Genomic DNA, 24,812 nt, shown 5'->3' with positions numbered 1-24,812 from the left:
ATCATACCAGAAAAATGTACAGAGTTTTATTTTTTATTGTTTGTTTATTAACATCAAGAGAGAGAATAAGGAAAGAGGAGGTTGATGGATGTGGTGAGGGAAGACATGCAGGTAGTTGGTTTGAAAGAGGCAGATGTAGAGGACAGGAGGGGTATGGAGACGGATGATCTGCTGTGGCGCCCCCTAATGGGAGCAGCCGAAAGAAGAAGAAGAAGAAGAAGAAGAAGAAGAAGAAGTAGTGAGAGCGAATAAGGATAAGCTAGTGATGGTGTTTATGTGTGTATAGCTGCTACAAGATAAGCAAGAGCAGGAACTAACACACTTCCTAAACATTAAAAGTAACTACTAGCAAAAAAATAAAAACGTAATAATAAACAACTGTTAGCAAATTGGTGTGGTGTACAAGAAATAAAACAAAATGTTGTTGTATAAAAAGAATCAATATGGTAACTCTGCTTTATCACACAACAGTTTTGTTGATTGGTTTACATATTGACACATTTGTCTCACACACACACACACACACACACACACACACACACGAGCAATGTACAATTTTATAAACCTAATCGATCAGGTGTACATGAGAATGAAAGACACTCCACGCGCCACTCTGCTGCCCTCTGCAGGCCGTACAGGAAAAGACATAAGTCTATACAAACGACTTGGGAAAAAATGTGTTGTCTAGAATAAAAAAAAAAAACGTGTACAGTCAATGGAGTGAGGAGAATTAATAAAGAATATATTGGAATCACACAGGAGTGGTATAGAATATTATTCATTTGACTAGAGTAAAAAAGAATCTGTCTAGAAGAAAAGTCTGTAGGATATATCTGTGTAATATTATTTTGTATATAGAATAGAATTGATTTCAGTAACATTTATGAAACTTTATTGTTATTGCACAAGTTACGGTACAAGACAACAGAATGCAGTATAGAATAGAATAGAATAGATTTCAGTGAAACAGAATATAATAAAGTTTGTTGTAATAGAATAGAATAGAATAGAATAGAATAGAAAAGAATAGAATGTGTTTATACTGGTTATATGGGACTGATATATTAGTGATGGTATGAATGGGGGTTTTTGAGTGAATTATTTCTCTTTTCTGAAACATGTTCAACACAAATCCTTTTCTTTCTGAAACCTGAACTCGGCCATGTGACTGCAGTGCAGGACATCACACCATGCGCTGCTGCTCCGCGCCGCTAGGTGGCAGTGATGTATCGCACGCTCTGCAGTGAAACTAAACACAGATTCGGTGAGCAGTAGCAGCTGGTCTCGCGAATTTAGTCTGCAGGAGCCGCTGGAGATAAACTAAAGCATTGTGGCGGTTTCCGGGGCGCTTTTGGTGATCTGAAACACCGTGTGGATCAGAGGATAAACACCAAAATCCTGCACTGGAATTCAATGGCAGCAAGGAGCCGCAACACGGTACTGATCCTGTGCTAATGGGGGTTTCGGGGCTCTTGGACACGGTGACACTTTGAGCTTCTGCGCCGACGTGCTTTCATTTAAACCGCAGTGAATGAGGTTGTTGATTCCGCGCCTGTCTGGCGGTGTTCAAGTCATTTTAGATTATAGCGTGTTTTGGTGGATCGCTGTGGCGCTTGACGGGAGTCACAATCCGGGAAATGAAAGAGGCGTTTACCTGCAGCAGCGTTCACATTTCCTCCACCATTTCTATCACTGTTATCACCTCACTCCTACACACATCTCTTTATTCACGTGTCACTCTTTATTCTTTTTTTCATGTAGAAATGACTCACGATGGCTTTATTATCGTTGTTTGTGTTTTATGTCCAGCTGCCGTATATCAGGTGGCCGTTTCTTTGCGACATCGTTTCCGGTTTTGCGAGCTAGCGGCTAATCTTTACTCTATTGGTTCATAATACGATTATAAGATTTTCGATAAGGCTGTGAGATTGATATCTTAAATTGTTTCGACTTTGCTGCTGCACTCGAGCTGAATAACTAGCTAAAGCAACCGCTAGGTGTGTTGCCAGCTAACAAACACGACGTTGCTAACGCTGTAGCAGAATGGGCTGTTTCGATTCGCGCCTTCTCCGAGTCTAAGGAGTCGATTCGAATCGCATATTCTCGAAATGCTGTGTGTTTATGAAGTGACAAGAAAACAATCATTCTACAACAATGTACGCTTCATTATAGAAAAAAAGCAATACCAATAATGTAGTTCAAGTATTGATAAGAACGATAAGATGTATAGACTGTGATTGGGACTCAACTCGGATTTCCTGAGTCGACCTTATCTTTGCGTTAACGGAAACGACACTCCTCCCCCCTCCCTTCGCTGAATCGATTCCCAGACTCGCTGAATCGATTCCCAGACCGCTGAAACCCTCTATATCTAAAATGTTTCTGGCCAATATTTTCTTTATTTATCTTTTTTCTTCCATCTTCACGTTTTGTTTCAAACATTATTACATTAAACGTTATTTAAAGTATTGTTATATATCTTGTTAAAAAGGCGTTCGCTTGCTACCTGCTTAGCGTTGCATTGCAGATTCAGAACAAAAAAACAATTCTGATATAAAATCATATTTAATATTTACAGAAAATCTCCAGCTCGGCTATTTTTCATTAAAATCCATCATTTCTGTAAATAAATGTGTCATATGTCCCACGTTCTGTCTTTGCTTTCACGGCTAACAACATGCTAACATCCAGTCATATCCATTAGCAAGTGTTTAGCTGAAATCCCTATGATTAGCAGAACAAAAATAACCTTTTAAAAACACTTTATTGGATTAACCTGGTTTTATTAACTTAATCTTTAGGCTTGTTGTTTTAATTTTATCCGCTCTTTTACGTTACATTGGGTTCAGACTTTAGCTGTTTTAGATGTTTTACTCAGTCTATAATGTGTTTCGTGTTAATATTTATAACATATAGACATACTATATTCTCCTCATTTATTTATTTAGGCATTTCTGTGGGCATGAAACTGATCCCAAAGACAGTTTGGAATGATCTCATGTTGAATGTTTAATAAGTCTTGAACCGTGTCTGGTTTCCCAGTCTTTAAAAGCACTTTATAATGTCATCTTTGAGCGAATAAGGGTTGAGGAATCCTTCTTACTGCTGAGCAAAGTCTGTAGAACACATCCTGTATTTGACAATATGATCATTCAGATGTTTAACATTTAATTGAATGTTCTCCAGTGTGAGAACATTTGGAATGGTTTGAACTGAAGCTGTAACGTCAGAGGCTTTTCAGGAGAGTGAAGAATAAATCGCAGGATGTTTTAGGAAGGTAATCATCACACCACCAGTGTCTGCACAGCTTTTCCAGTTAGATCGCAAATCTTGGATGGTTAGGTAGCTGAGGATAACCAGCTATTTTGTGTCAAAATGAAACCGCAAGTGTGAAAACATGCTTAAGTAATCTCTACGTAGAAAAGTTTGTACACCTCTGACCATCACTCGTCATTGTTAAACATCTTTTTTTTTTTTCTGTTATAATAACAAGAACCTTTATGCAAAGGCTTTTTACCAGATCTAGAATTAGTGATCATTCTGGTACAAGCGCATTAGTGAGATCAGGTATCAAATCAAATCAGGTACTGATGCTAGGATGTTGTGGATGCTCCAGTTTCTGTTCATCTCAAAATTGTTCAGTGAAGTTGAGGAGATCAGGGTTCTGTGCAGTTCTTTTGGGTTATTTTTTTTTAGTTCTTTTTGAGGCTACAGCAGGCCGACCTCCTATACAATTGTATTTGTTGAAAAACAACATGTGGGTTTCAGTCAGCTTGTGTGTCCATTTACTTTAGGAAGTGTAGCAATTTTCTAGAAAGGATACAGGTGCAGCACTGGCATTTTTCACTTTATTATCTGATCAGAGTAGGAATCTTAGTACCAAGCAGGTTTTTAGGTTTTGAGTGCGTATGTGGTTTTCGTGGGAGGGCTGTTTTTCTAACAGTCTCTGCTTTTTAAGCCTCTCGCCATTTGCCATCTATTAATCCTGCACCAGCCCTACAACATTACGCACATTCAAGCTCAAGGTCTCCTCTATTCCACTGTATCATCAATGAAAGTGTGTAGAAAGTGTGTAATCCGTATTGCTGACTGCTCCTGTGTATGTGTGCAGGTGTAGGTGATGAGAGAAGAGCAGCTGCTGCCCTCGCGGCTGGCGGCTCAATAAGGCCGTGGGCTCAGCATGGCACAGGGCGCGCAGCAGGTGGACATTCACGTTCTTCAAGACCTGAAGCACCGTTTTCCCGAGATCCCAGAGAAGGTCGTGTCCCAGTGCCTTCTGCAGGTAAGCTGCTTCTAGAAAACTCATCCGTAGCTTTGAAGAGAGAGAACATGAAAAACCCAACCTCCTCCTCCTACTCCTCTTCATCCTTTTCCTTCTCCTTCTTTTCCTCCTGCTGGTTCTTTGTTCTTTTCTCTCATGTTTGCTTTCTGGTCAATAATTAATGATTAGAGGAATATAGAAAGAAAGAAACTCTGAAGGAATTCTGATACCTGCTAAAAAGCGCTGACTCACTGACACAGATAGATTTATATCTAACCGTGTCCAGACAAAAAAAAAATTATAAAACTGTACTAATTAAAAACAAAAAAAAATAGATCTAACATCTGTCTTTTTATAAATATCAAGAAAAAATATATAGCTGTATTAGTTACTTTTATTTATATTTGTTTGTTTATTTATACATATCAAATAATTATTAAATGTGTATTACTGTAACTATGAGATAGGAATGTAAGACTATATAAAACATTTTATCAATATAATTATTTCATATAATAAGCAAAAAACTTATTAAATACTTTTTTAAATATTTTTATAAAAAAAATTTATATATCCTCTTCATACAAATAATAATAATTGAAAACATGAACAAAATCGTTTGTTGATACATTTTTAAGTGGTAAGTCTGTAATTGTCATGAAGCTACAACAATTTGTATTATTTTTAAATGAATTGTTTGTTTGTTTGTTTGTTTCCACTTTTCAGAATAACAACAACTTGGAGGTTTGCTGCCACCTGCTGGCTCAGGAGAGCAGTCGCTACCTCTACGAGGAGTACCAGAGCGGGGAAGAGGTGCACCTGAGCCGCAACCGCATGCTGCATATCAGCATCGGCGGCTTTCCCCCGCCCAATGAGAGTGCCAATGCTAACGCCAACGCCAATACAGGATACGGCACTTACTTTATATGTGATCCTGGGCGCTCAGCTAACACGCCCACTCCTCCACCCACTGTGCAGGGCATTTCACCCACATATACTCCTGTACCCCCTCGCTACATGACCCCCATCACACTGGCGCTCTCCTCGAGCATCCCGTCTGCTCCTCAGGCGCTCCAGATTCCTCCTGGTGCCTACGGAAACAGCGGAAATGCCCTGTACATGCGCCCTTCTCCTTCTCAGAGCCCTCAGCCTTCGCCCTGGGCGTCATCCAATGCGCCTGTTTACTCTCCTTCACCGTACAGCACGCCACCGTACCAGTCGCCCTACAGCTCGCCCCAGCATCATGCCTTTTTACCCATAAGCTCTCCTACCCTGCCCAACATGCAGTACCAGCAGCATGTCTCCTACAGGCCCTACATGCCTGCCAAAAGCTCTATGAAGAACCAGATCGAGATGACGCTGGATGCCCGACAGCGCAGTAACTCCCCCATACACACTTCTCAGGGGGCACTTTACATGCCCAACAGTCCCTCTCCGAGCTCCCCATCCAGGGCCATTAGCATGGCACCACCCCCTGGGACCTCCTTTCACCCAAGCGTTTACCTGGGTGGCGCACGCCCACGCCCCGCCTCCTCTCCGCAAGCCGGAAGCTCTGCCTTCATCAAGATTAAAATGGGGCCGGGTCAGCAGCAGCTGGGTTCGGGATCACCGTCACCTCCCGTGGAAACGGAGTCGCTTTTGAACATCGTGGATCAGGGCGAGAAACACGGCACTCCCGCCCCCATCCTGCCTATCTCTGCCTCAGCCAGTAGTAGCATCAGCCACATCAGCCACATGCCCCGACGTTCCAGCTCCGGCTCTGATGACTATGCCTACACACAGGGTAAACCTGTAACCTCTTTACTCATTCTGATAATCAGGTCGTCATCTTTTTATTTAGCAGCTCAATCACACACATACTGTAAATATCGTCATAGCCAGTAGTTAGTATATGTTATCAGTACACACCCAATCCCGCTTGTATTGTTTTTACATTTCAATGTGTGTTATAATGGTGTTGCTTTAAGTATTTATGTCTCTCACTATTTGCCTGAACCACACTTGAAGTTTTGACATTTTATTTCCCTGCATTGGTGACACTTGTGTGTCGGTAAACTGATCTAAGGGTGTTGCCCCTGTGTCCTGTAGCTCTGTTGCTGCACCAACGTGCGAGGATGGAACGTCTGCTGAAGGAGCTGCGGGCCGAGAAGCAGAAGGTGGAGCAGCTGAAGGCTGAGGTCAACGACATGGAGTACGACGCGCTGCAGAGGCGCTTCAGACGCGTCAACAACTCCAGTACCATCTCGCTGGTGAGCATGTACACGTGCGCACACACCAGTTTGTCAGACCCAGTGCTTTCATGTTCTACTTCATTTGCAACGCGTTAGTCATCGTCAAGACAACTGCAAGGAATGCTGTAAAACCATAAAAAAATCAATTCGTGTTTTTAAAATCTGAATACTGAGTGGAATACATTTTTTCTATTAATTACCATGGTCCGATTTTTATATTCCGACGGCTACAGCGATACAAAAGAATTTGTAAATATTATCATGCTAGCACTCATTCACTTGCGAAAACAATTTCTTCATCAGGGGTGTAACTGTACACGTATTCATACCAAAATATTTCGGTACATGGCTTTTCGTCAATCCTTTTTACGCACAGAGCATATTTAAAATCAGAGTTCCCTCAGGAACATATTAAGTGGTGGACCACAAGTTTAGTCTTGTTTTAGTCATACACATTTTATTATTACTATTATAATTATACTTGATTTCTCACATGCATTATAACACTAAAGAATCCATAACTCTAACGTTAGTCGCTAAACACACCTAACACCTATTCACCCAATGAGGACACGGAGGTGTGTCTGTCACTGCATCTAAGTAGCATGCGTTGACTTGGGGGTGCACTGTATTTCTACCTTAAAATCCAATGAAGTAGTAGTTCATATTTTAACGTTGGTTCTTATTGTGTCACATGGTACAACAGTGTGACTGAACCTCAACGCGCACAGATACACAGACGTGCATACAAAGAGAGAAAGAGATACCCTCAGAGACACACCATTTAAGTGAAAGAGAGAGAGAGAAACTCTTAGGAAATGAAACCTGCAATCTGGGAGAAAGAAGGAGATACACACTCAGACAGAAGTAAAAAAGAGTGAAAGAGAGGGAGACATTCACACAATTAGGGAAAGAAAAAGAAATACACATTTATAGAGAAAGAAAGACCCTTACAGAGAGTCTCTCTCTCTCTCTCTCTCTCTCTCAAAGCAGCCTTTGAATGATGTATTTAGGGTATAGACACTCGGAGAAAAGAAAAAGGGGCTGTGAATGAGTTATTATATACAAACACATCCTTATATTATCATATATTGCAGTACGAATGGAGATAGAAGATGTATAAATATGAAGAAGTATAAAGAAGGTCAGAAGGAGTTGCATTGTATGTTTGTGGATTTAGAGAAAGCGTACGACAGGGTGGAGAGAGGAGTTGTGGTATTGTATGAGGAAGTCAGGTGTGTCAGAGAAGTATGTGAGGGTGGTGCAGGACATGTATGAGGACAGTGTGACAGCAGTAAAGTGTGCAATAGGAACAACAGACTGGTTCAAGGTGGAGGTGGGACTGCATCAAGGATCGGCTCTGAGCCCTTTCCTGTTTGCAGTGGTGATTGATGGGTTGACAGACGAGGTCAGACAGGAGTCTCCATGGACTATGATGTTTGCGGATGATACTGTAATTTGTGGTGAGAGTAGGGAGAAGGTTGAGAAGAGCCTGGAGAGGTGGAGGTATGGGATGGAAAGAGGGGAAAAAGAAAGTCAGGTGGAATAAGACAGAGTACATGTGTGTGAATGAGAGAGAGAGCAGTGGAGTGGTACGGTTGCATGGAGAAGAGGTGGTGAAGGTGGAGGAGTTCAGGTACCTGGGGTCAACAGTGCAAAGTAACTGAGAGTGTGTTAGAGCAGTGAAGAAAAGAGTGCAGGCGGGGTGGAGAAGAATGATAGCAGGAGTGATTTGTGATAAGGGTATCTGTTAGAGTGAAAGGGAAAGTTTATAGGACTGTGGTGAGACCTGAGATGTTGTATGGTTTAGAGACAGTGGCATTCAGTAAAAGACAGGAGGTGGAGCTGGAGGTAGCAGAGCTGAAGATGTTGAGGTTTTCGTTGGGAGTGACGACGATGGACAGGATCAGAAATTAGTTTATTAGAGACAGCATATGTAGGACATTTTGGAAACAAGGTGAGGGAGGTGAGATTGAGATGGTTTGGACATGTGCAGAGGAGGGACATGGGGTATATTGGTAGGAGAATCCTGAGGATGGAGCTGCCAGGAAGGAGGAAAAGGGGAAGGTCAAGGAGGAGGTTTATGGATGTGGTGAGGGAAGACATGCAGGTAGTTGGGTTGAAAGAGGCAGATGTAGAGGATAGGGGGGTGTGGAGATGGATGATCCGCTGTGGCGACCCCTAATGAGAGAAGCCGAAAGAAGAAGAAGCAGTACGAATGTGCAAATGATGGTGAAAATCTGGATTTATTGTTTGAATGCACGTGTGTGTGAGGGAGAGCGGGAGGAAGAGAGAGATCATTAGAATGCTATTTACCGTCATTAGATCAAATTCCTCACAATGGTGTTAGAAATCAGACACTTGGTTATGAGCATGTCTTTCTCTTTTATAGCAAAATGTGTTTGGCTAAATCAAAGCAATGACCGGAAAGTGTGTGTGTGTGTGTGTGTGTGTGTGTGTGTGTGTGTGTGTGTGTGTGTGTGTGTGTGTGTGTGTGTGTGTGTGTGTGTGTGTGTGTGTGTGTGCGTGTGCGTGTGTGCGCGCGCGCGCACCAGCCTGAAGATATGACCAGAATCCGGACGCACAACAGACAGCTACAGATAAACATCGATTGCACCTTAAAGGAGACAGACCTGCTGCAGTCTCGAGGTAAATCCCAAATCTGTGTGATGTGGAGTGTTTCAGATTGTTTGGTTTAATTAAAAAACAAAAAAAACACACATTGGACGAGGAAGTTGCAAGGATCAAAATGTGCACTGTAAAAAAATAAATAAAAAAATAAAATACAGCATCAGATACAGATATTTACTGCAGATCCCCTTATCGAGAGCGCTGTCCAAAAGTGCTTTGCATCTTTATTACTAAATAAATCAAGATTGGTTCATGGTGTTTGTAATGATTGACGAACAGCTTGGAAGCTCCGCCCCTTCCCTGCTCACCCTGCATTAGCCATCTCATTCCGAATTTTATCACGGTCTAAAAGCCACATCCTCAGACAGAGAATGTTTAGAAGGTTCAAGTTTATTAATATGAAATAAAATCCGTTCGAGAATGTTCCACTTGGTGGACGCTGAGAGCGTGAGACACTCAGACCTGCTCTCAAATAAAGAGAGACACAACTTTAAAGAGATTATTTATTTATATATATATATACAGTGGGTACGGAAAGTATACAGACCCCCTTAAATTTTTCACTTTTTGTTATATTGCAGCCATTTGCTAAAATCATTTAAGTTCATTTCTTTTCCTCATGAATGTACACACAGCTCCCCATATCGACAGAAAAACACAGAATTGTTGACCTTTTTGCAGATTTATTAAAAAAGAAAAACTGAAATATCACATGGTCCTAAGTATTCAGACCCTTTGCTGTGACACTCATATATTTAACTCAGGTGCTCTCCATTTCTTCTGATCATCCTTAAAATGGTTCTACACCTTCATTTGAGTCCAGAAATTTTTGATTATACTGATTGGACTTGATTAGGAAAGCCACACACCTGTTTATATAAGACCTTACAAATCACAATGCATGTCAGAGCAAATGAGAATCATTAAGGTAAAAGGAACTGTCTGAAGAGCTCAGAGACAGAATTGTGGCAAGGCACAGATCTGGCCAAGGTTCCAAAAAAATTTTTTGCTGCACTTAAGGTTTCTAAGAGCACAGTGGCCTCCATAATCCTCAAATGGAAGACGTTTGGGACGACCAGAACCATTCCTAGAGCTGGCCGACCGGCCAAACTGAGCTATCGGGGGAGAAGAGCCTTGGTGAGAGAGGTAAAGAAGAACCCAAAGATCACTGTGGCTGAGCTCCAGAGATGCAGTCGGGAGATGGGAGAAAGTTGTAGAAAGTCAACCATCACTGCAGCCCTTCACCAGTGGGGCTTTATAGCAGAGTGGCCCGACGGAAGCCTCTCCTCAGTGCAGGACACATGAAAACCCGCATGGAGTTCTCCAAGATGGTGAGAAATAAGATTCTCTGGTCTGATGAGACCAAGATAGATCTTTTTGGCCTTAATTCTAAGCGGTATGTGTGGAGAAAACCAGGCACTGCTCATCACCTGTCCAGTACAGTCTCAACAATGAAGCATGGTGGTGGCAGCATCATGCTGTGGGGGTGTTTTTCAGCTGCAGGGACAGGGCGACTGGTTGCAATAAAGGGAAAGATGAATGCGGCCAAGCACAGGGATATCCTGGACGAAAACCTTCTCCAGAGTGCTTTGGACCTCAGACTGGGCTGAAGGTTTACCTTCCAACAAGACAATGACCCTAAGCACACAGCTAAAATAACGAAGGAGTGGCTTCACAACAACTCTGTGACTGTTCTTGAATGGCCCAGCCAGAGCAATGACTTAAACCCAATTGAGCATCTCTGGAGAGACCTAAAAATAGCTGTCCACCAACGTTTACCGTCCAACCTGACAGAACTGGAGAGGATCTGCAAGGAGGAATGGCAGAGGATCCCCAAATCCAGGTGTGAAAGACTTGTTGCATCTTTCCCAAAAAGACTCCTGGCTGTATTAGATCAAAAGGGGGCTTCTACTAAATACTGAGCAAAGGGTCTGAATACTTAGGACCATGTGATATTTTAGTTTTTCTTTTTTAATAAATCTGCAACAGTGTCAACAATTCTGTGTTTTTCTGTCAATATAGGGTGCTATGTGTACATTCATGAGGAAGAAGAAATGAACTTAAAAGATTTAAGCAAATGGCTGCAATATAACAAAGAGTGAAAAATTTAAGGGGGTCTGAATACTTTCCGTACCCACTGTATATATATATATATATATATATATATATATATATATATATAATATATATATATACACACACACACCGAGAGTATGAGCATGCAACTCAAGCTCATCCTCATAGAGACAGAGATACACACACAGAAAGATAGAAGAGACACATGCACATGCACAAAGAAAAAAAGAAAGAGATACACACAAACACTCTCTCTTTCTATATATGTTTATCTTTACCCCAGAGGCGAAAAATATAGACTGTTGCGGCGACAACTCTCTATCAACTCCGCCCCCTTTCCTTCATCTCTTGTGTCTTTCCTGTTCATCTCACATAAGCGACTTGTCTTCATTTTATCACATGCCTATTTTAAACCTAGCGAACATCACACTAATGTATTCTTCAGATCTAGTGTTTTTTGTTGTTGTTTTTGTCAGTTTTTTTTGGGAGGGTGGGGCAAAAAGAATAGACACACCTTTAACAAGATCAGAGTCCAATAATTTTACAAATAATCTTCATGACCAGAATGATTAGAAAGTATCTGCTCTCCTGTGCCTCTGCTTCTGGGTCTGTTTTTAAGTTTAAAGGTGGACTCCAGAAAAGTTTAAATGCACTCTTAATTATTAATTACTGCACATAAACTTTATTTTTTTATAGAGCAGTAAGAAGGGAAACAGTTTTAGGAAAATGCAGCTCTGTGTCCTGAGGGAAGAAAAAAAACAAATCGATATTTTTTTTTTGGTGCAAACTGCATTAATCTCGGAGTTATTTTCTACTAAATGTTGTCCTGCTTTAATTAAAGCCTTTAATTTATTTATTATACAGCAGTATGAACTGTTAAGCTTTGCTTGGTGTTGTGCTGTACGAGGCTCAAATTCATCAGTATCTGAGAGGGTTGTTTCTGTGTCAAATGCAGGTTCACAGCATGTAGCCACACTAAAAAAAAAAGTGAACAAATAATTATTTCTTTGTGTGTACGTGTTTGACACATCACGCTTCTCCTCCTTCCCCTTGAGGATGCCCCACGCATGCTCAATCGGGTTAAGGTCTGAAGACCTACATGGCCACTCCATCTCCTTCAGCTTTCTCAGCAAGGCAGTTGTCATCCTGGCGGTGTGTTTGGGGTCGTTATTATGTTGTAACACTGTCGTTTGGCCCAGTTTCTAAAATGAGGGTGTCATGTTTCAGAATGTCACAGTACATGTTGAATTCCATGTTTCCTTTAATGAACTGCAGCTCCCCAGTACCAGATGCACTCATGCAGCCCCAGACCATGATGCTACCACCACCAAGCTTAACTGTAGGAAAGACACAATTGTCTTGGTACTTCTTACCAGGGAATCGCCACACATGCTGGACACCATCTGAGCCAAAGAAGTTCATCAGTTTCATCTAACCACAGGACGTGGTTCCAGTAATTCATGCTCTTGGACAGGTCGTCTTTAGCAAGAAGCTGACCGTCCGCTTCTTCAACCTTTAAAGCAATGCTGCAGCACTCATACGTCTGTTTTTTTTTAAGCAGCTTCTGCACCTGATGCACAGCACGAGGACTCAGCTTCTTTAACAGACCCTTGCAAGGCCTGTTTTGAGTGGAACCTGTTTTGGAAAACCCTCTGTGTGACTGGCCACTGTACTGTGACTCAATTTCATGGTATTACCGATCTTATAGCCTCTGTCATCTTTGTGGAGAGCAACAATTCTAATTCTCAAATCCTCTTTGCCATGAGGTGCCATGTTGAACATGCAGTGGTCAGTATGAGAAAACTGAACTGAAAGCACCAAATTTGAACTGCTCTAATACATGATTTGTATGTTCCTGTCAAGCAGAAGACAATATGAACACGACGAATAGGACATGTGACTTTGCACGGTTACACAACGTACAGCTGCTATCACTTAGGGTGTACTTAATTTTGTTGCCAGCTATGTAGACAATAATGGCTGTTTGTTGAATTTTAAAAGACAGTAAAACTGTACTGATATACAAGCTGCACAATGACTAAAATATATCCAACTTTCTATTGTATTGTCCCTTCAAAGGTGTACTACAGCGGTTGCTGAAATGTAGGGGGTGCACTCACTTTTGTGAGAATACTGTGTGTGTAATAAATATATATCATATCCACTTCAAAAGCATTTATGCAAATCGGTGGTTTCTGAGGAGGTAGCCTATAAACGTAATACTCTTAGATCTTGTTTTTTTCGTTCCTGGGATGGTCCTCATGAGAGCCTGCTTCATCATAGTGTTTGATGGTTTAAAGACTGCACCTGATGCATTAAAATTTCATGTGATTTTCAGATTGACTGATTTTCATTACTTAAAGTAAAGATGGACTGTGTTTCTCTTTACTTAACTGAGTGTTTCTTGCCACTTTATGGATTTGTACAGTAGCACTTATAGGAATTAGAGAATGTGTGCCGAGCTGTCCTCAAAGCTATGTATATGTATAGATATAATGTATCTGTATATGTCTATACAGCTGATTTTCTTATTTATTTATGCACGTCACACTTCAGAAATTTAGTATTCTTCAAACTAATTTAAATATTAGTAAAAGATAACACAAGTGAACACAACATGCAGTTTTTAAATTAAGGTTTTCATTATTGAGGGGAAAACAAAATCCTAAACTACATGGCCCTGTGTGAAAGTGTTTGCCCCCTACACCTAATAACTGGTTGGGACACCCTTAGCAGCAACAACTGCAATCGAGCGTTTGCGATAACTTGCAGTGAGTCTGGTACGGCGCTGTGGAGGAATTTTGCTCCACTCATCTATGCAGAATTGTTGTAATTCAGCCTCATTGGAGTGTTTTAGAGCATGAACACAGCATCTCAATAGGATTCAGGTCAGGACTTTGACTAGGCCATGCCGAAGTCTTTATTTTTTTTTTCTTCAGACATTCAAAGGTGGATTTGCTGGTGTGTTTTGGATCATTGTTCTGCTGCAGAACCCAAGTTCACTTCATCTTGAGGTCATGAACAGATGGCCAGACATTCTCCTTCAGGATTTTTTGGTAAACAGCTGAATTCATGGTTCCATTTATCACAGCAAGTCTTCCAGGTCCTGAAGCAGCAAAACAGAAAGTTGTGTGGTTTTTTGTGGCCTCTTCGATGAGTCGTCGGTGTGCTCTTGGGGTACTTTTGGTCGGCCGACCACTCGTGGGAAGTTTCTCCACTGTTCCATGTTTTTGCCATTTGTGAATAATGGCTCTCACTGTGATTCGCTGGAGTCCCAAAGCTTTAGAAATGGCGTTATAACCTTTTCCAGACTGATAAATATCAATTACTTTCTTATTTATTTGTTTGTGAATTTCTATGGATCTCAGCATGATGTTTAGCTTTTAAAGATCTTTTGGTCTACTTCACTTTGTCAGGCAGGTCCTATTTAAGAGATTTCTTGATTGTGAACAGGTGTGGCAGTAATCAGGCCTGGGTGTGGCGAGAGACATTTAACTCAGGTGTGATAACAGGGGGGCAAACATTTTTTCACAACATTGTATATATGAATGTGTGTGTGTGTAAAATATTAGTTCTAACTTTTAATTTGGTATATATGTAATGGTTTAAATGTGTTTAATGAGCTGTAACCGAGGAATAAAATCATGTCTGATGCATTAATGTTTTTCTCCCAAGGCAAGTTCGACCCTAAAGCAATGAACAACTTTTATGATAACATCCAGCCTGGTCCTGTTGTCCCACCCAAAAAAGGTGAGATTTGTTTTTGTTTTTATTATTTATTTTTGTGCTATTGACGGTATGAGAGTATGAAGCTAACTAGAAATTGAAGTCAGTGTTACCTGAATTAGTTTTATTTTCCCGTCATTATAACCACAAACCACATCCAGTTCTGTTGTGACCTATAAACAGTTTCGTAAATCTTGAACGTTCTTTCGGCTGGCCGTCCTGAACGACTGGGCATCTAAAAGTAATGTGGACAATGAATTTGACTGTGATTTCAAACTTATAAATAAATATAAACTATCCCTGACATTATATTAATACAAATGTCCATTGTTAGTTAGAGGCAAGTTGTACTTCCATCGGACATCAGCTACATTTCTGAAAGGTAAATAATTGTTACTATGAATGCCATGTAAAGGAAAAACGGCATCATGTAGTAATATTTTAGGGAAATTATTACTGACCGGAGCAACTTTACTGTTCCCACTGTGATGTTGATTAATGTCCTGAAACCTCACGTCCTGATGTTTTATTCTATTTGTACCTCAGCAATTTGACTATATGTAAATATCGTTATATTTTTATTTATTCGGTGTTTGCGCATGTTTCTGTCAACATTATAGCAGCTATTGACACAAGTTAATAATACAAAAAGCTGCAGCTTGGAACCTCTGAAGCTGAATACTCATCCTGTGTGTCCCGGTGAACAAGCTGTTGCCATGGAAACAATAACGCATCAGAGCAAGTGCACTGATGGTTAAGTGGAGCCGCTGTTCTAGAAAAGTAATCAACACCTGACGACCAATCAGAACGCAGGATTTAGGTGTTGGGAGGAGTTAGTGCAGCGAGAACCTGTTAAACTTCATCCTGCGAGCTGAAGTAGAAATCGTCCTCCATCTCGGCTCCTTAAATACTTTTATTGATTTTCTTCTGACTGAATTTAGCACTTCCTGCTTCCCCAACCCCCACCCGCTCATTCTTGGTTTAATTCTCATTGACCTCAGCTGACTCTGAGAGCAGAGTTGAAGAGATGATCATGTTACACTTTTTTTCTCATCTCTTTACAGAACCTGAACATCACTGCTGAATGATGCGGGATGAGTCAGGAGTCGTTGCAACCCCTAAACCCCCCCCATCCCCCTTCTCTCTGTATCCTGCTCTCTCTAGCTGTCTGTATGTCTTTGTTTCCCTCTCCTCATGTTTCTGTATATACGCCTCTCTTTTTGTCATTCTAAACCTTTCTCTTCCTCTCACACCATCTCCATGTCTTTTTTTTTTCTGTTTGTTAATTTATGTCTATCTTTCTCTCATATCTACTATCGATCTCATGTCTGTCTATCTGAATCTCTCTCTCTTTGTTAGATGGAGCAGTAGCAGCAGCAGCAGGAGTAGTTGGAGGAGTAGGCGGAGGAGTAGTTGGCGCAGGAGAGCCAAGACCGAAGCCGCCAGCACTACCGCAGCGTGACGAGGACTTCGAGGGCGCCCATTGGAACTGCAAGAGCTGCACTTTTCTTAACCACCCGGCTCTGAACCGCTGTGAGCAGTGTGAGATGCCAAACTACACCTGAAACCCCGCCTCTTTATCAGCACGGCCCCGCCCACGGCTCAACCTACAAACCTTACACCTTCAATCCCTTCATGCACCTTTAAAGGCCCTGCTGAGGGAGACGTGACCAAATCTGTGTATACTATCAAGCCAGGCACCCACTTGATCCTTATGCAGGCCCCATCCCCAGCCCTCATCTGTGCACTTGTTTGAATGACTTTTCTTTCCTACTGACAAGCGATCAGGCGAGCCTAAGTGAAACAAATCCAGGGTCTGGTCGGCTCTGGAGCAAAACCAGTTCAGAAGGGTGTGGTTTTATCTGCAAAAGTGGGAGGAGAAGGGGCATGGCCCCCTTTCCAGGCTGAAAGAGACAGCCATGTTTACATATAGAAAGGGAAGCTGAGCCGACCAGACGTTGAAGTGGCATGAGCCAGACTCTGGTTAGTCCTACTGTAGACTCACATTGTACACTGTAAACGCTCAAGCGGAGGAGGAGGAGGAGGAGAGGTCGAGGACCGGAAAGGAGGAGTTCCTCGCTGAGTAAAGAACACTAAGAGACAAAAGTGCACATGAATTCTCTCCTACCTGGTACTTTTATGCTTTTTATGCCATACTGTATTGTATTCAAAGGTGTTGATTTATTTTTTTTTTTTTTTTCTGTGCAAATGTATCATGTTGCTGTACTTAATAAAGGAATTGATTTTATGTGATGACACACTCAAGCTCTTCATTCCTGAAAGCTGATGGTAAAAGAAGTTAGGAGCCTGGCTTCATGTGAATGAACAAGTTCAATTTGGATTTCATGCTCTTTGCTAAATTAAGTATCTTAATCTCACACCCACACTGCGTTTTCTTGACGTGAATTACTTTCCTATGAGCTTCCTGTAGAAACCGTTCCTAGGTCTGTTTTTTGGGACAAAAAATAAAATCATGCCCAAGATACTATTCAACTGGAGATTTTGCTGTATCCATTGGAAACTGTCTTTTTCCAATATAACAAAACGACCTGATGGGCTACCGTGTTACCGTGTTGGCAAACCGAGTTCAAAATTCAATTAAAAATTATTTGCGATGTTTCAAGGAATTCATAGATTTGCTACACAGTTGTGCATAAAATGGTTCTGACTAACTGCTGACTGCACCCTAGGCCTCCTCACCTCAACTAAATCAGTGGCTGACTTTATTAACACCCTTGTGGCTGAATGAATCCCCACAAATCTAAAGCACAATCCAAAATGTAGGGGAACATCGTCCCAGAAGAGTGGAGGTTATAATATAAAGCAGCAAATGGAGACTAAATGTGGAATGAGATGTTCAGAAGGCACATATGAATCTTATTTTTGGGTGCACTGACACACCTTGGTATTGTAAATTTTATATATATATATATTTTCAAATTCCACTTCACACCTGTGAAACATAAGGCAGATGAGATCAGTCAGTTTGACTAATCAGTATCAAAAAATTATCCTGCCATGCAAATAAATCTGATGCAAAAAATATTTTTGTATTTTATAATTTAATGTGATTAATATGCAGTTTAAGCTGTTTGTGTTGTTTTAGAAAAGAAAATCCACATCCTAACAAATTAATTGATACAGTTAGAATCCATAGAAATCTGTATCAGAGAACCTTGGGAACACATGATTGTCAACTTTTCAGCCAATCACACATCAGGAAAATGATCAAATTATTTACCGTATTTTTCGGACTATAAGCCGCTACTTTTTTCCCACGTTTTGAACCCCGCAGCTTATTCATGAATTTTTCCTGGGTTTTTCCTGGTTTCACAAACTTTAAGCCAAAAAACTGAGCCACATAACATTAGAGCAATGAAATTTCTGAACGGAAACGAAAAACCGCACCTCACCTGTGTTCTGAGCTGCACGGCTTCGGGAGAAAAAAAGGTTTTTTTAAACGCACGACGATGCCAAAAGAAAAACTCCCGAGAGAAATAGTTGTGAAAGGAAGGAGGAAGACAGTGAACAATGACTTTCTTGTAGGCTACTGTTTAGATACAAGCTGTTGTAGCGCATTGAGTCTGGGTCAAGGGAGAGCTCGCTAACGCCAGTTACAACAGAAATAATATAAGCACAGACAGGTTTCCAAAACTCGTGCTTTTTTTATTTTTCTTGGCAACAGCGTTACGGGTTAGTCAAAGAAACTTAGAAATGAGCATCAGAAAATAATAAGGACATATTCCTTGGTCTTGCACACATGCAGTAATACCGGAAAAAATGCGGCGGCAGGCTATTCCCAAAATGCCACTCTGCTCTTAAAGGACCCACAACATATTTCACCCGTTACACTGTGTAACACTGTCTTTCGTTAAAGCCTGTGTAAAGTTCATTAGTTTCAGTGTAGGCTTATAGACAGGTGCGGCTTATTTATGTTCAAAATAAAAATCTTTGTCAAATTCAGTGGGTGCGCTTTAAAGTCCAGAAATTACGGTAGATTTATTTGATATGCTGACTCTGTCTCAGCAGGTTCCTTGGGGCTATTGATAAATATATTAGGGCTGTCAGTAGTTAATATTTAATAATTAATCGCAACATATTCGCGCATTTTTATCTGTTCTAAATGTACCTTATATGAATACTTTCAAGTTTTGATTGCTTTAGTCCGCATTAACAAATATGGATGCTTTATGCAAATTATTATCATCTTGTTATTATTAGTAAAACCATACTAAACATAGAGCATAAAGACAAAATATTAAGTGTTTTAAAGTAATTATGGTGTTTTGAAATACGCAAATGATCAGGACTCCAAACGAAACGTGATTTAAAACAGTATTTCCGTGAATTTTTTTTTATATCCGAGTAAAGAAAGGAGGTCGTGAAAATGTGTGTTGGTTTTATTTTCGCATCATTTCTATGTATTTATTTATATTTTTTATATAAAAATGGTCAAACAGACATGCATGCTGCATTAATCGCACGTTAATAAAATTAGCGCTGTTAAAATAAAATCACATTAGCAAATTATTAACATGTTAATATATAAACACACATACACTATATTGCCAAATGTATTGGAACACCTGACATTTCGTGCTACATATGTTTTTTTTCCAAACTGTTACCGCAAATCTGGAGGCACTCAATTCTACAGGACGTCTTTAGATGCGCTATAATACAATATGACCTTGGAAACCCAAAACCTGTTCCAGTATCGCAATGCCCATGTGCACAAAGTGAGCTCCTTGAAGATCTGCTTTACATGCTTTGGAGAGGAAGATCTTGAGTGGCCTGCTAAAGAGCTCTGATCTCATCCCTACTCAACACCTTTGAGATGAATTGGAACGCTGAGTGCACCCCAGACCTCCTCACCTCACCTACATCAGTACCTGCCTTTCATAACACCCTTGTGGCTGATGAACCCAAATATCCATAAGCAAACTCCAAAATCTAGTGGAACATCTTCCCAGAAGAACGGCAGGACTTCTAAGAGCAAATTGAGACTAAATGTGAAATGCTCAAAAATCATACCGCACGTATAACCAGGTGACCTAAAACTTTTGAAAACGTGTATAAAAAAAGAAAAAGTGTATATAGTGTGTGTAATTTATATTAAGCATGTTAATATCTTACATGTGGGAATATTTGCTCAGTAGATATATAATCTAGGGTGAGGTTGCTGTTGTGGATGTACTGTAGATAATGTCTTCCTTCTTATACACCCACACAGGCAGTTAATCAGCTCTCAAATGTTGACGCAGTAGACATGGAAAACATCTTGCTGACAAGACCAGAGACCTGTTACCCTGTGTGCTGTGAGGAAACATCTTTTTTTTTTTTTTCTCCATCACAGCAGATGCATTTCCTGTTTTCATGCAACAAGTAATCCAGAGCATAGTGCGTGTTTTTTTTTTTTTTTTAAACTTGTTTATTTTGTTAGTGCATATAAATCAGATTCAGGTCACAGCTGCATTTTCGAGGGGTTTTGAGACAATTTGGACAGAATTCATAAACACACACTCTCTCTTTCTCTCTCACACACACACACGCACAAAAAAACGTGTTGTCATGCCATTTTCTTTCTCACGCACATTAAACAGACAGTGCTAAGAGATACAGAAGTCCTCTACTCCACCATGACAAAGTGTTCAGTATTAATACTTCAGTAAGATAAGATTAATAAATGTGACTTGTGAGATTATTGATCAGAAGCTAGTCTATTGACAAGGCTCAGCTAAAACCACGACCTACGAGTTTCCTACCACATCAAACATTTTCTAGGAAATTTATTTGTATTTTTTTAACAAACCCCCCCCCCCCCCCCCGTGCATCAAGTTCCCGTATGTGCATTTGTTGACACGAGGAAAAAAAATGCTCTATTCCTCTTATTCTGCAGAAATTTGCCAACAGTTATGAGAGTTTTTATTCATTAAAAGTAGGACAGACGCCTCGGTTTATAGTGTAGGGAAGTTCCTGTTCGACCTTATATCGGATAAAAACGTTCTTTTATGTCCTCTTTTCATTCCTCTTGCTTTTAATTGAATAATACAAAGTGTAAACCCGTCTATCCTGAAGTTTTTTGAAAAGCTTTATCTTTTATTATTACATGGGACAAAGCTTTGACACTGGAGACTCGTTCCTTTGATGGTAAATAAACACATTCCTCCTTACCGAAAATAAGTATTTTATAATACATTTATAAAGTGGAGAGTCCTTGTAAATGAAGTGTTGCTATGGAAACAGATCAGAACGACTTGTATACATATATAAGCTGCCGATCTTGTATGAGACCAATCATAACTGAGACTTTTACTGTAATATGTGTAATAAACACGTATGATGTCATTATCATGGGTTATTTTATTCGGGGCAGTGTTTGTGCTTGCATTCAGTAGGCAGTATGCACTGATTCACATCTTTCTTTTAATGACAATGTTTTGTGCCACTTGGATCAGGAAATGAACTTAATTCTTGCAGTTTTATAGTTAAAATGATTAAAATATGTGGTTCTGCTTACTATGTTAATAAAGCACATTTTCGCTAGACTTTACCTAGCCGTTGGTGCTACTACTGTATAGCAGCACTGATTGTTAGCTAGGCACTTCCTGTTTGTGATCTCATTTAAAATTAAAATTCGTACATCTGGCCATTATAAAACAAATAAATCTGATCAGATTGGAATTTGTTGATTTTATCCTACTTCATAGAATTAAGGCATAACATTTCAGATTGAACAAAAAATAATCCAAACAAAAGGCTTGAAATTCAATTCTGTAACAAGTGAATGTACTAATTTAGCTTTCACAATTTCATTCCAGCCAATCAAAATTCACAAAATTATTCTGCTCTGTCCAAATCTGAATATAAAGTGATCAATCTGTGCTGTGAATATTTTTTTAATTCCCTTTTCTTTCTATATTTACGTAATTGATTAATATTGGGTTTAAATTAAAAACTAAACATTTCTGAATTTAATTTTGTACATTTTATTATTTTATTCTACACATTCAGATTTTACACCTCACATGCAGAACCTTATAAACACTAACAAGTGGCACAAATTGGTGTAAAACTGCTGATTCAAAACAATTGAATTTGTTTTCATTTTGATTCACCTGATCATTTATTTTTTATTTTATTTTTTTATTTACTGAATAGAATTTTAGGTCAATCTTTTATGAATTCAAAATTGGAACAAAAATTTCAACATAAAGCAAAAACAAAAAACAAAACGAAAAAAAAAAAAAAAAAAACTTAACTAAACATAAAACAACTGGCAGCATTTCAGCTAATCAGCATACAGGAAACGAATAGGTGAATTAGACTTTTTTGCATTTGATTAATTTCATTGAAGGCTATAAAAAAAAAAAGCCATGAAATGAAAGCAAATAAAACAAAATGAATTTATTTATAAATAATAAATAATGGTTAAAATTTTTGACAACACAACACATCCAAGCAAACAGCTAGCTCTGTTTCAGCCAATCAGCTGCCTCGGTATTAAACGGATTGACTATTTTGATCCTTTTCTTTTCGAAACTTAAAGTGATTCAATTAAAAATTTAAAACTTAAATGTTAATCCTAAAATATCAGGTACATAAGAAAATCCAAATTGTAGTGGCACAAATACTGAATAATGGGTAATAAATACTGAGTAGTAAGTAGTAAATAATGGGTACTGAATACTGAGTACCGAATATTGATTATGAATAATAAATACTGAGTACTAAGTAATAAATACACCGTCATGAGTACCGAGTAGTGAGTACTAAGTAGTGTGAACTGAATAGTAAGTACTCAGTACCCAGCTGCCATCCAGTGAGCCCTTTGTATTTTTACCAGGCAAAATCATTTTTTCTGTTTACTCCACTAATGTTGAAATACAAGATAACTGATAAACCTCTGATTAGCAATAATTTTTTGTAGTTTTTACATTTTTTTTATTTCAAGGCCAATAACCTTAAGTAAAAATTTTTGCAGATCTTATAAGGTGAGAATTGTATAAGCTGTAGCTAAAACCTGTCTGCTTTCAGAACACCTTGGAATGCACTTGGAATTACAATTGGAAGAAAATAAAAGCTGTAACCATGGACGAGGGATGTAAAGATGCAATAAAAATGACAAAATACGATTTTAGCGTTATTTCGTTTTTTTGCTAAAACTGACAGGACCTTTTTTTTTTTTTTTTTTATTAAAAAAACTCACCGCTAGCCATAATAGCTCCGTGACACACAAAGTGAATTCACTTCTTACATGTGCACTAACAAACCTCACAGTTTTACCAGGAAAGCTAATTAACCCATGTTACTCCATGTAGCATGCTCTAGCCATACACCTTATTCTATTACCCTGACATTAGCTACAGTTTGGTGAAAATATGGTAAACTACATTATTAAAAATTATATTCCAACCTCTCAGGTCTCTTGTTTGATAAAACACCCTTTGATAATTCATCTAGTTGAGTCCAAACGTCTGAGTGCAATAAAGCTAATTAGTGCATAAAATATCCCACAGTATTAGCAAGTTGACATTCTTGCAAATGGATCAATCTTTTAGCTACAGTTCTTAAAATGTCACAATGCTAAAAAAAAATTGCTAGCTAACAGTAGAAAAAAGAGGATATTGAGGATATGAGAGGATATTCCCATTCAAAGCTAGTGAGGTAACATTAAATCCCGAGCAATTAAAAGTTAGAAAGAAAAAAAATTTAGCTACAGTATTAGCTAGCTAATATGCAGCATCAAAAAAGAATAAATAATTATATTAATTGACACATTTGTGGATTTTACCATACCAAGCTAGCTGATGTAGGCAATAACCTAGCTAGCTAACCTAAGAGAAAGTCTTATTCATAAATAAATCTATAAATTAACTAACATTACAATTGTCTCATAGCAAAACCAGCTAGCTTCTGTTACAGTAAATCTCTTAGTTTGAGGAAATACATGTAAAGAAATTTGCTAGCTATAATAAAAAAGGAAAAAAGTAAGCTAGATAACAAAAATAAAAATGCCATTGGAAGAATTAGATAACATCAGACAACATCCCATGTGTTAAAAGCTAGCTAGCTCATATCAGAAAATGTTAATGGAAAATCTACTACAGTTACCAATATTTCTTAGAGAAAATCCCACTGCAAACATCGCTAGGTATGTTTAAAAACGCAAACATAGAGGTAAAGCTCACAGCAGAACCAGCTAGCTAAAATTAACCCCATTTCTTACAGGATATCCTATGCATAGATAACAGGCTAGTTACTAAACATTAGCACATGTCAAACAGCATGACTAGCTAGAGAACTTTAGGAAAATCCATTTTATGTACACATACGCTTATATAGAATTAGCTAGCTATCTAACAAAAGTTGAAAACACAACAAACTCGCTAGCTGACAGTAAATAAAATGTAATTGGTTAAAGGATAGCTAGCTAGTTAGCAAACATTACAAAATATTTGCTCACAGCAAAACTAGTGAGCTAACTTTAAAAGAAGCACTACTGGCTAGTTGATATGTTAATATACAGATAGTTATAAATACACTGTCCCTAAAAACTTAGCTTTGCGTCCAAGCTCTGTAAGTGTTGTTTAGAGAGCAGCTGGAGTGTTATTTATCGTGGAATGGCTGCCCAGTCACCGCACCTAAATCCTATTGAACTGCTCCAGGATGAACTGGATTACAAGGTCAAAAAGAAATCTCCAACTAGTGAAGAACACCTTTAGCAAGTTTTACAAGAAGCATGGCACAGTATTTCACATGAATGTTTGGAGGAAGGAACTGTTTGGATTCCAAGAGGAGTAAAGCTAAGGTTTTTTTCAATGAAAATAAAGTGGAACATCTCCACATTTCTATATTTGTTTGATCAAAGTAAATCTTCATAATGC

General features: G+C 39.2%; 1 protein-coding gene and 1 long non-coding RNA gene across 5 annotated transcripts; both read left to right on the top strand.

Moving 5' to 3' along the window:
* The first annotated feature begins 1,182 nt into the window (after positions 1 to 1,182).
* tab3 (TGF-beta activated kinase 1 (MAP3K7) binding protein 3) lies at positions 1,183 to 17,178 on the top strand. Of its 3 annotated transcripts, none has more exons than XM_083554959.1 (7): positions 1,185 to 1,437; positions 4,112 to 4,282; positions 4,988 to 6,044; positions 6,350 to 6,510; positions 9,048 to 9,141; positions 14,875 to 14,958; positions 16,285 to 17,178. In XM_083554959.1, the coding sequence occupies exons 2-7, from the start codon at positions 4,181 to 4,183 to the stop codon at positions 16,488 to 16,490; spliced, it is 1,704 nt and encodes a 567-aa protein (XP_083411085.1). In that variant the 5' UTR covers positions 1,185 to 1,437; positions 4,112 to 4,180; the 3' UTR covers positions 16,491 to 17,178. The 3 variants fall into 3 exon arrangements, with proteins under 3 accessions (XP_083411087.1, XP_083411085.1, XP_083411086.1); XM_083554960.1 differs by having other exon boundaries at positions 1,191 to 1,437; positions 14,875 to 14,949; XM_083554961.1 differs by lacking the exons at positions 14,875 to 14,958; positions 16,285 to 17,178 and adding an exon at positions 12,475 to 14,855 and having other exon boundaries at positions 1,183 to 1,437.
* Positions 17,179 to 17,573: 395 nt separating this feature from the next.
* LOC310733682 lies at positions 17,574 to 23,115 on the top strand. Of its 2 annotated transcripts, XR_014535848.1 has the most exons (4): positions 17,574 to 17,735; positions 18,008 to 18,167; positions 18,923 to 21,434; positions 21,473 to 23,115. It is a non-coding gene; the product is annotated as an uncharacterized lncRNA (long non-coding RNA). The 2 variants fall into 2 exon arrangements; XR_014535849.1 differs by having other exon boundaries at positions 18,923 to 23,115.
* Positions 23,116 to 24,812: the final 1,697 nt, after the last annotated feature.

Source organism: Silurus aristotelis, assembly GCF_946808225.1.
Source record: "Silurus aristotelis genome assembly, chromosome: 11".
NCBI lineage: Eukaryota > Metazoa > Chordata > Actinopteri > Siluriformes > Siluridae > Silurus > Silurus aristotelis.
This window is presented reverse-complemented; position numbering and strand designations above follow the sequence as displayed.

Bases quoted from the DNA above. Each gene is read 5' to 3' on its own strand.
- tab3 (XM_083554959.1), top strand. From the start codon at position 4,181: ATGGCACAGGGCGCGCAGCAGGTGGACATTCACGTTCTTCAAGACCTG. The intron at 6,511-9,047 runs GTGAGCATGTAC...CGCGCGCACCAG, and splicing joins ACTCCAGTACCATCTCGCTG to CCTGAAGATATGACCAGAAT. The intron at 9,142-14,874 runs GTAAATCCCAAA...TTTTCTCCCAAG, and splicing joins AGACCTGCTGCAGTCTCGAG to GCAAGTTCGACCCTAAAGCA.